Source organism: Sturnus vulgaris, chromosome 2 (assembly GCF_052056855.1).
Source record: "Sturnus vulgaris isolate bStuVul1 chromosome 2, bStuVul1.hap1, whole genome shotgun sequence".
Taxonomy (NCBI): domain Eukaryota; kingdom Metazoa; phylum Chordata; class Aves; order Passeriformes; family Sturnidae; genus Sturnus; species Sturnus vulgaris.
The window spans coordinates 69,710,478-69,723,989 of NC_142244.1; the positions used below are offsets into that span (position 1 = coordinate 69,710,478).

Sequence of the window (13,512 nt, forward strand, 5' to 3'; positions counted from 1 at the left end):
CAAATACCTAAGACATAGCCTGTCCCAGTTACTTCTCAATCCCATACAAAACATTACCACACAGTAGTACTGCTCTGTGCTGTCTCCTGGACAGCAAGAGTAGTCCATTGCAACAAAATTATATCCAGAGATGCCTTACAGATAATTACTTTAGCATCTTTACCCTCTCACACTTTTTGTCAGTGAACTGCCTCCCCGAGTTCATAGATACAGGATTTTATCACTGCATTTCTGAGACATGGAAGTAAGGTTTGGACAGTATCAGTTTTTCACTCTGCTATTCATAGCCAAGAGATCTGAGCAGGGAAGCGTTTGCTCTGCCACAATGCTGGCCCATCCCAAGCTATTAGACATTGGTATGGGCAGCAGCCACTGACTTGTCAGCAATCAAACCGAAGGGAAATTCCTCAACATTTTGTGCTCTTGTTTTAGCAGGCAACAACTGCTGTCTCATGTGGGCATATGGGCCCCTGACCCCATGGAAAAAAACTGTGTACATTACTGCACAGCTACTAATACCACTTTGTCTCTATCAGGGTTTAAATTTGGCTCTAAGAGGCTGGAGGTGTTGTCTGGGACCTGCAGCATACAAAGCAGGATGGATGTTTCTGAAGGTTGTTTTGCTGGTTGTTATTTCAGGAGACAAAATTCAAAGACACAGATGATTGCCTCAAATTTCATGCTGCTTGTGAATTTGGAGGTAGCTGGAATCAGTATGTCCACTACCTGTTGTGAACACTCCAGAAGTTCACCCAAGAATGAATTACACTTCTGTATCCAGGTCAGTAGTTAATAAACTGTAAAACTTCTGAACCACTAAAAGCTTGATAAAACCATTGAGAAAAATAAGACACTGTCTTCTTGAACTACTTTGCTAAGTTAAAAGAACTGTAGGTTTACATTTCTTGTACCGAACTAATACTGTGCTTTTGAAAAAAAAACCAAAACCTGGGGTTTTTGCTGTTTTTTAGATTGTTTCCACCCCTGACAGGGATTCAGGAGTTGAAAGAAGCTCTCAAAGAAACAGGCTTCTCACAATAGCATGCCTCCTTGACTATTAGAGTCTTCAGAATGCTTTATTTAGCCAAGCTGCTGCACAGCATCCCCCTGGGCTGTGCCCTGTACCCCACTATACCACACCCTGCATCTGTCAATACAGCTCATTTGCTCTGGTGTAAATCCACAGGCAGTGCCAGCTGTGTTTAAGCAGTCTTGGTGGGAATTGGTTATCGTAGCATGCCAGAAAAAAATTATCCTTTATAATCACCAATAACTTAAGATTGGCAGAGGTCAAGGCTTAGTGTATTAAAACTGTAACCAGTCATGGAGGTCCTCCAATAGCTTCTTCCTTTTTAACTATCACAGAAAATGCACAGTGTAAAACAACCTTCTCTCTTATCACAAGAAAACAAAGCACCAAGAAAACTTTCAAAGAGATCATCTCCTGTTTGACTTCTTAAACAATGTGCCATCTGAGTGTCACTCCACAACATATCAAGTGTCATAGTCAGTGGCTGTAATGGAAGACAACACCCTTCTAACTCTCCCTTCATCCTTGCATGGAAGAATGATGAATATCACTGTGTGTGAGCCCATTCAAACACCTGGCTTCAAAGGAATTGCCCATTTCCTTAACATACTCCTGGCTTTTCTGCTGAACATTCGGGTATTGGTAGCAAACACTGCACTAAGCCACAGCTATTAAGCTACAGTATTCCCCTGCCTAAAAGACAATACAGCATACAAAGCTCATGCCAGTTATTTAAGCTCTTCTGTTTTGTAACACAGCATAAATTTTTGATAACAGCATTAATACATATAATGCATATGGCTGTAAAAATGTCAACCAACTTTTATGGCTTTCCTCTTCATATGAATATTCAGTCATCCATTTGTCCTAGATCCACTTCAATCCTGAAAAAGAAAATATTAAATAATTTAGTTAGTGTATTTTCTGAGAAGTTCAGTAATTTCTCAAATATGTTGAATATGTAAATACAGAAAAATCTAACCACAGATATCTATTCCATAGTAATACAGAGGTCAGAAGAACAGTAAGTTTATAAGCACCTAAAACAAAAATGGACAAATATGACAAAATAGGATATTGAAGAGAGTCTTATGTTTCCTCTTAACTAATGATTTTAGTCAAAGCTCTGTGTTTATAACTTCTGAGCTGTTATTTCAGCTCACTATATGCTTTAATTAGTCTTCTGAGTCCATTATGTACCAGTACTCTGTGTTCACAGGTAAACCTTCCAGCAGCTACAGAGGGCAAATATTCTTTACCAGTATTTCCTACTGTATTTCCCAGAAATACTATGCACAGTCCCAACAGTAATACATAAAAAACTGTCCAAGACCACTACAAAATTTGAATATGTATTTCTTTCAGGGTTTCCTATAGATATATGATTAGTTTAGTTATGAGGGCCACAAAGACAAACAGAGGGCTGGAGCATCTCTCCTGTGAAGAGGAACTGAGAGTTAGGGCTGTCCAGCCTGGAGAAGAGAAGGCTCTGGGGAGACCTTACAGCTCCTGCCAGCACCTAAAGGGGCTACAAGAGAGCTGGAGAAGGGCTTTTTACATGGGCACATACCATAAGACAAGGTTTCAAACTAAATGAGGAGAAATGTAGATGAGATGTTAGAAATAAATCTTTTACTGTGAAGGTGGCGAGGCATTGGCACAGATTGCCCAGTGAAGCTGTGGATGCTCAGTCCCCAAAAGTGTTCAAGGCCACGTTGGATGAGGTTTTGAGCAACCTGACCTAGGGGGTGGAATCTCTGTCCATGGCAGGGAGGTTGGAACTAGATGAACATTAAGTCCCTTCCTACTCCAAACATCTGATTCCATGTTAATCTATAAAAGAAAAAAGCATGCAGAGATTCTTTGTGAATTCCTTGTTGACTCTTTTTTTCTATGTTTTGTGAGGCTCCTTCAGGATTAAGAAAATAAACAAACCCGGTAGTCCAACTTCTTTAAAAAGCCTTGGGGGAGAAAATCTTCAGATGTCCAAAATTTAAATAATAGACAGGATGTCTTAAACCCCTTGACAGAATATGTGCATGTATCTGGGAGCAAACACTACTTACATATGTCTCTCTTAATAATGGAAATGGTGTGAAGTCAAGAATCTAAATCTGCTGTCAGAGTTATTATAAACAATCTGCTGTTATTTTTCTACCATTCAAAACAAGGTCATCCTTCAAATACCAGCAGAACATCAGATGCCTGATTTTAAACCACATTCCAGTATTTCATTACTGCTGTATATATGACAACATGACAGGTTTCCAGATACTACACAAACTTTTAAGTGAAAAGAAGACAAGAAGCTCCCTTAAGAAAATATAAATAGTCCATTCATATAGTGTGCTACTATCATACTGACTAAACATCATGCATTCAGGTTTTATTTCTAAGAAAATATTAAGTTTGATAGAAGAAAGCAAGTTTCAAATATTTGTATGAATTATAGAAAGCTGCAAAATCACCACAAACACTGCCTTAACTAAATGTAACTAAATACCATAGCCTGTAAGCATGCTAACTGTTGTAGACCATTTGTGCTCTCTCATGCATCTTGTAGACTCTCTTTCCCTTCTGTTAATCTTCTTTGGCATTATTTGCATTACTTCAAAATTTCATGTAGTAGATTCCTTTTTTTCCTTTTAAAACTGCACACTTGAAGAAACACCTTTGAGTTTCTCTCTGCTCTTTCCTCCATGCTCTTGTCCAAAAATGGGAAAATTGGACCACATTTTCCATATCTTGGACTTACATGATGTGGTCATCTAACCTGAACAGGAAATGACTTACTCATTTCCTTTTTTTAAATTAAATGCAATGTATCTAAAAGCTTTTTGGAGTCTCCATGAGAGGAAGACAGAGTTTGACCCGTAATTGTTTCCAGTTCTCCAGGTTTTCTCATCATTACTCCTCTCTACATGCACACAGACACACATATTCCTACAACACAACTTAGCTTCAAGTTACACACCAGCGCTGGAGTCCTATTATGTTACGGTGGCTATGGTGACACAGCAAACACGGGTCTGTGTTTCAGAACTAACAAACCACTATCCAAACCAGCCACAGCTGTAGCTGGTCTTGCCTTATTAAATCATGTCCAAGCTACCAAGAAAAGCTACTTCTTTAGCAATGACAAATAACTGGGTTTGCTTTTTAATTCTCTTCAGGTCTGCACAACTAACAAGCACTAAACTGCCCACATCCTTGCACCATTGGGGTGTTCTCCTCTACGGAAGGGCTTCTATTTTAGGCTGCTTTTGAGGAGATTTTTCCTCTGAAAATTACATTTAACTAGTAACTTTGGAAAATCAGGCAAAACATTTGCAAAGTGCTGAAAAGCTTTGACTTCTTACAAAAGGACTTTGAAATGCATATGAAAAAAGGGACCATCCATTCTGCCACACGTGTCACCATCATGACTTTGATTTTCAGTCCCTTACAGTGAAATGGTACTTTCTACTATCAGGAATATGAAATCCAACATTGAAGTCCAAGTAGAAACATCTTCCATTTGCATCAAGCAGGTTTTATAGCAGAAGAAAATCTACCCAATTAGACACCTGGACAATATTTCCGATTTGAAACCTTTAAGTCCAAAAGGCTCTAAGTAATCACAGAGTAAAGCACAAACCATCATTTTCAAACAAAAGAAAGAAATTTAAATAGCAAGCACAGAATGATGTCCTCTTCTACCCAAAGTAGGAAACACTTCTGTGTCCTCTTCTATCCAAAGCCTATCACCTTAAAATAGTGGTTTCAGACCCCAGGAGTTTATAAAGCTTGTGAATACCATAAAAGATCAGATTCCTTTTTCTAAAGCAAGAAAAAACCAAATAAATTTGGTTGCACCTAGTCCATTTTGAAAACTTGTCTTGATCAGATTAGATGTCCTGGTAGTCTCACCGTGACTAGTATTGGCCACCACCTGGTGGAGGTGAGCAAGACTCCTGGACCACATTAAGGAGCATGAGAAGAGTTTCACAATCATGCTGAGCATATTTCACGAAAAACAGAAGTCCCTAAGAGTGCAGAGGAAGCCATACCTTTACAAACAGAACACTTTTGAACCCACATTAGTTCATATAAAATCACCAATATAAACCCACATTAGTTCATTAAAAAAAAAAGTTTGCATTGGTATAATTTCTACTTATCTTTTACACACTGGTAGATTTAAAGGACACTCACATTGATACAGAAAAAATTACTCATTGTGCTGTTTTTACTCTTTTCTAATTCAGATAGGTATAGGAAAATGTATTTGGAAAACACCAACTTATTTCCAAAGTTAAGTCATTTGCTGAATCAGGATTTATTAACTTTTCTCTCTACAAAACAAACTCCTTATTTGGGCATAAGGGGGCTAGTCACCTTCTTACATCATCTATTTTATTTTTAAAGTATGCATTTTTCTTATTGAAAGCCCTTAGATCTGTATTTTGACTTCTGCAACCCCTTTCAAAAGGCCTGAGTCACACCAAACTTCCCCAAAAACACCATGACTTCTCCCAGACTCACCTAGACTACCCTGGCCATCAGATAAGGCAGGATCACTGAAAGCTCAGTTTCAGCACTATTCAGAGATGAAGGAACACAGGTTATCTTCAAACCAGTGTTAAGGATAGCTACCCTCGTAATAACTGTAGCCACACACTTGTCCTTTTTCCCTAAGTTTCTGACTCTTGCAGGGACATTCATAAACTCCATAAAGTGACATTTTGCACAAGCTACAGATAAAACATACATTAACCACAAGCTACAGAGCTGATCCACAACAGTCCTTAACATTTAAAACTGGTAAGGGATATGGGATGTTGGCATACAGTCCAGTACTGTACTGAGCATATCCCGACACCTTCAAGTGTCTCCCTTTCCTGACTTGGTCTGGTCCCCAGGACCTTTGTAAACTGAGCGCTGTAGATGAAACTAGCCAATACACCTGAGTGCTGTACCACTGCAACTGCAACTAGCCAATATGCTTTACCACAAAGCTGTCTGCAAAAAAAATTATTTTAAATTCCAACATAAGACACTGTCCCACCAGCAGTCACTACAAGCTGCATGACGAGCCACATAGTACAGCCTAAAAACTCACTCAGTTTAGGTTAAGTGTAACTGCAGACCTCACAAGACCGAAGGATCACTTGCTATGCATCCTAACAACTGTGATCATAAGGGTTATTCTGTTTCCAGCTGAAGTTTAATGCGATTGCTGTTCAAACAACATACAGTTACTTACTTTCAGATGCCAGCCCCCATGCCAACATCTTTGTTGCTCTGCTCTAACGTCCTAACAAAATACCTAAAGTTGCTCAAAATATTTCTGAAAATTACCTTAATGCTTCAACTTCTGGTTTTCAGATACTTTTAATAAAAGTAAAGAGAAGCAGGATGTATAGAGTGAGATGCTTGTTGCTAGGTGATACCTAGATCTCTTGAACTCCTAAAGACTGAAATACTTATCCAGACTCCCACAAAGAATGACATCTAGCACTGAGAAGAGACACACACATGTACTAAAGTACATTAGGATTCAAAGTAAGAAGCAGCAACTCTGTCACCTGCTTGGTCCCTAGGGCACCTAACATGAGGAGTCTGGGATGGGGGTGATGCACCTCCTCCTAAATACCTATCCCAATATTTGCTGAACCTTTATGGGACAATGCCTCCAATATATTCATGCCAAACCAGAATGATCTCAATGCCACTGCAATCATGGCAGCACAAGTAAATACAACCTTAGCTACCTGACCATATAGTAATGGTTTTCCTGATGCTTGGGGTACTTTTCCCCCAACCACTATATATGACAAGAGGTTTCCACAGATAGAAGCATATAGTAGGCCAAATGTGCATGAACAATTAATCAAACACACAACCATCATGCCATGTTCCTCCCACTCTTCACTTTAAAAGGTTTATACTAAACATTCAAGAAGTGCTTACACAGTCCTTCAGCAGAGGCTTAGAGGAATAAACATTATTCTTTACAGGGTCTTTTATTTGACATTAATGAATTATTCCGGACTGAACAGCTTCAAGGGTAAATCCCAGACCTGAGTCTTCAAGATGAATTCCAAGAACAATTTGTTCTCCCTAGAACTTAAGCGTCTGGTCTGACAACTATTAAAGTTTCAGGAAGAGACGGTCTTTCAGTAACACTTTAAAAGCCTTGCTACTGCATCAATGTACACAAATGAAATTAGAAAGTGTATGTGCACACTGATAATATCATAAATGTAGAATAGACTTAAACTCCGGAAAAGTAGTGGAGTCCTCAAAAGACTGGATTTAGGTAATAATCAGTGGTCAACCTAGAAGTGTGTAATAAATTGCAGGGAGCAGAGAAAAACACAGTCAAATACTACTCCTTGACTTCTTATTCTTAAAGTAGTCAACTTCAACACACAGAGTTGAATGGCTAGCTCTGAAACCTTGATACTCCCTTCACAATTCTAGCTTAAACAGAATGACATTGTTTTTAATTAGCTCCAAATTAAACAAATAGTGATAAACACACCTATCACTTTGGGCAGCTTCTCTGACATATGGAAATGCTCATGTTACAGTGCAGGACAAGGTCTGTCAGTTCACCACCTTATCCTTGCACACAGTTCAAACTCAGAGTTAAAATTTTATTTACTAGACTGTGCACAATGTCAAAGGACTTGACATTGAGGAGCCTTTTCTTGTTACAAAAATTGTAGCTTAAAAAATACATATATATACACACACATATATATAATGCATATGTATATATTAATATAAAAATATGCACACGGCCAGTCCACAAATTTTTGGTGAATTAAGTTTTTTTTGTAAATAATTTTCTGAAGGAATGTGCAGAAAGTTTCAAGTATATCATTCAAACAACACACATTTTGAAGTCTGGATGAAAAGCCTAACTCCATTTCTGAATTCACAAAGAACTGCAATTAATATAAAAGTCATCTTTTTCCCTTCAGACTTTGTTTTTCCCCTTTTTTCAGCAAACAGTATATATTACTCTCCATATAAGAATTATTCAATATTTGTACTCGTAAGGGCTTATGAGCATCTGAAAGAAGTATTTAAAATAACATTTAAATATTTTGATGTAGTTATTCCTAATTTCAGATTGGGATTATGTATGTTCTGTTTCTACATTTTGTTTGGACTTCAGATGAAACAAATGCAATTAAGTGTACTAAAAATGAAGTCAAACTTCAAATGAAAAGGAAGGCAAACCACAGGAAAACTGCTTATACCTCAAGGAGGATAAGAAGGAAGAGACCTGGTAGTGATTTTTCCATATCTCTGCAGTGGGGGAAGAGAAAAAGACCAACCTGTCCAGCAGGAGAGTTCCATCAAGACTGGATTGACACAATAGATGCTGCACAGGTAAGATCCTAACTTAATAGGTTTCCTACTCTTATTTTGCACTGATTATACAGACTAGCATTACCAGATACTACCACCCATTATCCCACTTCTGGTTAAATGCTTTTACTCAAACTAGGTCTATGCTTAGTCCAGAATTGAGCAAGCTTTACTTGAGGTACAGGCAGCAGTACTTACTCGCTCTTCTCAAAGTTGCAATATAATATTTTATATTCTAACTCATTCAAAAAATAAAACAAGGATTTTCTTTATCTTCTGTTAGGATGCTGCTGAATCCCAGAGACCACCAGAAGAACAATCCTCACACTTGTATGCAATTATAAATGAAATGACCAGACCTTAAGAACCAGTTTACTTAGGGATACACCCTGGGATGTCTTCCCTTTTCACAATGTGCAAGATGCCGTAAAAAAAGTTAGAAAACAGCAGTAACCACCATCCTACCATGGACAAAATATCATGCAGATCACCACAATGTCAAGCACTCTGAGCCAAATTTCACAGCAAAGCCACTTAAAGAATAAGCAAAAACGGAGAAGTTGTGGCCCTTAAAATTCCTTTAAAAGAAGGAATAAAACTGTTCCCACAAGCAACAGAAAAAAGCTAAACAAGCTTCAAGTTTATACATCACCAAACACGCAACTTCTACCTCACTGTGTCAATAAATGCAAGGTAAGTTAGCAAAAACCCAAACTGCTTAAACAAATCTGTTTTAATCCTCCAAAGCAGAGGTGGCACTAGTTATGAGGTGGCCTTGACCTCTCTAGCTACAGCCACAGCATCTAAGAGAGGACAGGCTTCCACAATTTACCCTAAAGGGAAAAAAGAACAAAGAAAACCAAGAAAATGCTATTCCAAGTTGTGATACACACTGAAGAAAGCCAACTACCAGGCTCAAAGTTACGCTTTCAAGAAATAAAGTCATAAGCTGAATGCATACTGCTCTGCATAGTGGATAATGATGTTCAGGTCCTATTCCTGCCTTTGCACAACCCACAACAAATTCCAACACTGCATTTTTGACAACTTGGGCCCCCTTCTTTTGCTTTCCATTAGAACTATATCAATAAAATCCTTTTTCATGAAAACAGCATGGTATCTACAGCATCATATCTATGTGACTGTGTAGTTACATAATCAGGCTCTAAATGAGGGGCACTACATGACACCAGTGATGCTATTAATCAATATAAGGAGCCTATTTGGCTGGCATCCTACAAATGTGGGTGATGAGTGTCTATTTTAATAGGAAAGTACACTCTCTAAAATTGATCAATTGACCACAAGTGTTTCAATTAATAATTTTTAATGTCTTTTCTCCTAGCCTGCCCTTCTTTTAAAAATGCAGACTGGCATTATTACTAATAATCATCTCTCAGCATATTAGAGGTTAAAGGTACAGAAAACGGAGAAATCCCAAAATCTGTCAATACAACATTTCCATCAGGCACTGACCAGCTTGCAGCAGCTTCACTACCAGATTCAGCAGCTACTGATCTTTCAGTAGCAATCTGAAACCCAGAGAAAATCACTGAAGCATACTCATGCTCTTGATGCCTTTGGAAGGAATGAGAAGAACAAAATGTATCTCTGTACTGATCCTAGAGAATTTCCACTGAAAACTCTCCATCCCAGCTTTTCAAGCTTCCCAATACATGGTAAAGCTCAGAAAAAGCCATCATTAACCTTAAGAAATAGTACATCTGTCTGGAGATCCACCCAATACATACCTGTATTATATCCCATCACCCTCCCTAGGCCTTGCCATTTTTCTCCTTTTTCCAACAGCCCTCATATTTTTGACAGGACATACAAATGCCCTGACTAGTTACCTGACCTTGCTTAGACATAAATATATTTGCTTCTCCCCTTTGGAGAAGGAGATGGTTGGGAAATAATTTCACACCGTATTCCAAGGGAATATTAATCTGCAAATCTGAATACGTACTTGAGTCCAAAATCCAGAAGTAGCCTGATTTCCAAAGGTAATTTGTACTTTCCAGTCTCCTACTGAGATGACTGCAGCAGCCTGCAGGACTCACCATCTGCATGGAGCAAGCCAGTGACATTTCGTTCTGCAGACCAACAAAGGCAAACAACCCCCTTAATTGTGGCTTGGCAATTGTTCACATTCACAGCCCAGAAACCATAACCTGAAGAGCCACTTTAGCAGCTCAAGTCCTTGCCAAGTGACAGGTTCATCTCACCTACTGACAGACACCCACACCTGCGCTAGCTGCCCTTCATGGCTCTGCAGCTAAAGGACAGAAAGAGGCAGTGTAAGGGCCTGAGTCACTGTCACTGCAGCCAGTCCAGCAACTGCTTTTGACCAAAAAGCATTTTAGATAAAACAGTACTTAGTTGCAAAGTGAAGGGGACTCTAAGTTTTAAGAGCTTTGGTTTTTTAAACCAGCCTTGGCTTCCTTTGTTTTCCTGATCAAACACTCTAAATTTAAAGACTTAAGGAGACACCATTCCCATGGAGCCAGGAGGACCTGGAAAAGCATACCATTTTTACAAAAGCTTATAGGGAAGAAAGGAAAAGAAAAGTAACTTGAGCTGGTTAAATACTTCTGTCAAGCAGAAATTGATGAAACAAGCCATGCTAAGTTTCCCATACACCAAAGATCATCAGTTGTATAGACACCACCATAAAAATCTATTACAAAAATCAGAAACTGAGAATGCTAAGAAAGTCACACTGCCTGATTTACTAAATGAGAGACAAAAACACTGCAATGAAAAAGTCCTGTATTTCACGGGGAAACACAGAATTGCAAAGACCAAGGTTTTTCCCAAACTTGGCCAGGCTGCTGATCCCATACTCTGTGTCACCCCAGTGAAAACAATCAACCCCCGACTTCATGCTCCCAATATTACCACTACTATAGTGGAAAGTGGACTCATTGTAGTTAATTATCTTTCAGGGAAGAGAATGCAACAAATAAATTAATAAACATAATTAATCACAAGAGACATGAAAACCAGAGGCAATACTACTGAGGAGAAACATTTTCTTTTTCTTCCTCCTAAATACTCCCCATATGTAACAAAAACAATGTGACAATATGGATGCTGTTTTGAATTAAGCTGCCTTCTTACCAAAAAAAACCTATCTTTTCCTAACCACCATGATCCACAACCCCAAGAAAATATCCTGACTCAGAATACCATGAATGGCATGAACAACTAGACTCACCACTTCCCCGAGGATTAAATTCAGCAACTCCTTGACAATCAAAGCTTTTGTTTTTCTATCAGTTCCCTTTGATTACTTTTTAGATTTGCAGGTAACACCTGCCATGATACATGACTTCAAGGGCTTAAAGCAGTTCAACTGGCAACAGGAGACACGTTAGCCGAAGATGCACTGGGGTATAGCCATCCTCAGCTTATTGCCAGGGATACACCTATCTGGTATTTTGCCATTATGAGTAAGCCCTAAATTAGATTAACTATTGAAAAATATTTCTGTAAGTCGACTATATAAGAGACAGCCAACACAGCTTCTGCTATTTTACCAATTTCAAACAGCTGCCCATCATCCACTGTCAGTGTCTTGAAGTTAGCCCTGCCTTTTCTACCAACTACCCACTTTGGTGACACAGTTTCTTCTTTCCATGTTACTCCAACACAGAAACATTGCACTTGTCCATCTCAAGCCTTAAGGATCCTCCCATCTCTCTCAGGTTCATGAACCCTTTAGTCACCCTTGAGACACAGAGTCCTGGCCCAGGAGGGAAGTGCTCCCCTCTCAACCACTGGACATCCCTTTCCACCTCCCCTGCTTCCAGAATAGGCTTCTGGTAGGTGAGTTGGCAGCTTCTGCAGCTCAAATGCAGTTGCCTCCATGCACACCCCAGCATCGGTGCCATAACTGGCACCTCCACAGCCCCACCCTTCAGGGGTGTGAGTCTGGTAACCAAACCACCCTGCCCTCACCCCATGGAGTGAGCAGTCTCGTGTTACACTGCCTGACATTCAGTGGCTTCAAAAGAACTTAAAATTATAATCTGAAACATAGTAACGTAGAATTTGTGAGCCCAACACTCCTCTGTGACTTGTCCCACCTACCCTCAGCACTACTCTTACCATAGCTCTCCCTTCAACCTCTTAGCTGAGCTTCATTCTTGGGCAGACCACTCATCCAGTGGCACTAATCCAACAAGAACCCTCTCAGTTTCACTGAAAGTGACTTTATTCCCACTAGAAAGCCAAATCCTGACTCCATCCTGCTGTTTAATCCATTACTATGAAAGATTTCAAGGCCGGGTTTCTTTTTTAATACAAAAGCTAATTATTTATTCTATATCCTAAGCTGTGCTCCTGATTATTCATTAGGTACAAATACTCCCTGTTCTTCACATTCTGAGTTTTCAATATTCTGAATTCACTGCTAGCTGTAGAGGTGGCTGGTGCTACATACTCCAAGTCACCATGAAACAGAACCTGTCTCACAATGTTCTCCTGCTGGAAAGGTTTTGTTACCTAAGATGAAGCAATTATGAGCCTCACCACAAGAGCAAACTCCAGTTACTAACACCACCACACACAATCAAAGTACTAACTGCTGTCCAGAAGCGAACAGCAAATTTTGCTGCATGTTGGAATGTTAAGACATTCTGAGAAGAGTTTTATTAAAAGCAGAGATAGCTGCAATAGTCTTTGTAATAAACATAAGGAATATTGCAAGCAACTTACACTCCCACAAGTGGCAAATGTCATCATCCTAATGATAACCCCTACTGAGTTGCATCCTGTAGAGTTACCACAATTAAGATTCTGTTAAAATACCCATTACAAATATCTATTTTTAATTAACTGTAATTCAGACTTATATTATGCAGCAGGTTGTGACTTGATGATTTTCATAAGGCAATGAATTAAAGATTAGAAAAACCAAATAAAGGTTAGCCTCTTGGGAGGGGAAAGGAAATCAAACGAATTTCAATATATATGGGAAAAAGTAATATAAGTCAATAAAAATAAAAATCATAAATTTTGGTTACACAGACCAAGTTTTATAGATAATAAAAAAGTAAACCACTGAAAATAAGAATCCCCTAAGTGTGCATTTGCAGTTTCAAAAGAACACA

At 38.9% G+C, this 13,512-nt stretch overlaps 1 protein-coding gene across 4 annotated transcripts in view; it reads right to left on the minus strand.

Moving 5' to 3' along the window:
- KLF12 (KLF transcription factor 12) overlaps positions 1-13,512 on the minus strand; it is a 234,501-nt gene that overhangs the window by 168,165 nt on the left and 52,824 nt on the right. For all 4 annotated transcript variants that reach the window (XM_014870959.2, XM_014870953.2, XM_014870958.2 and 1 more), the window contains one exon: positions 1,852-1,914. In XM_014870959.2, the coding sequence (XP_014726445.1) occupies positions 1,852-1,872 (21 nt within the window). In that variant the 5' untranslated portion in view covers positions 1,873-1,914. Of the gene's footprint in view, positions 1-1,851; positions 1,915-13,512 lie in introns of those variants that run through there.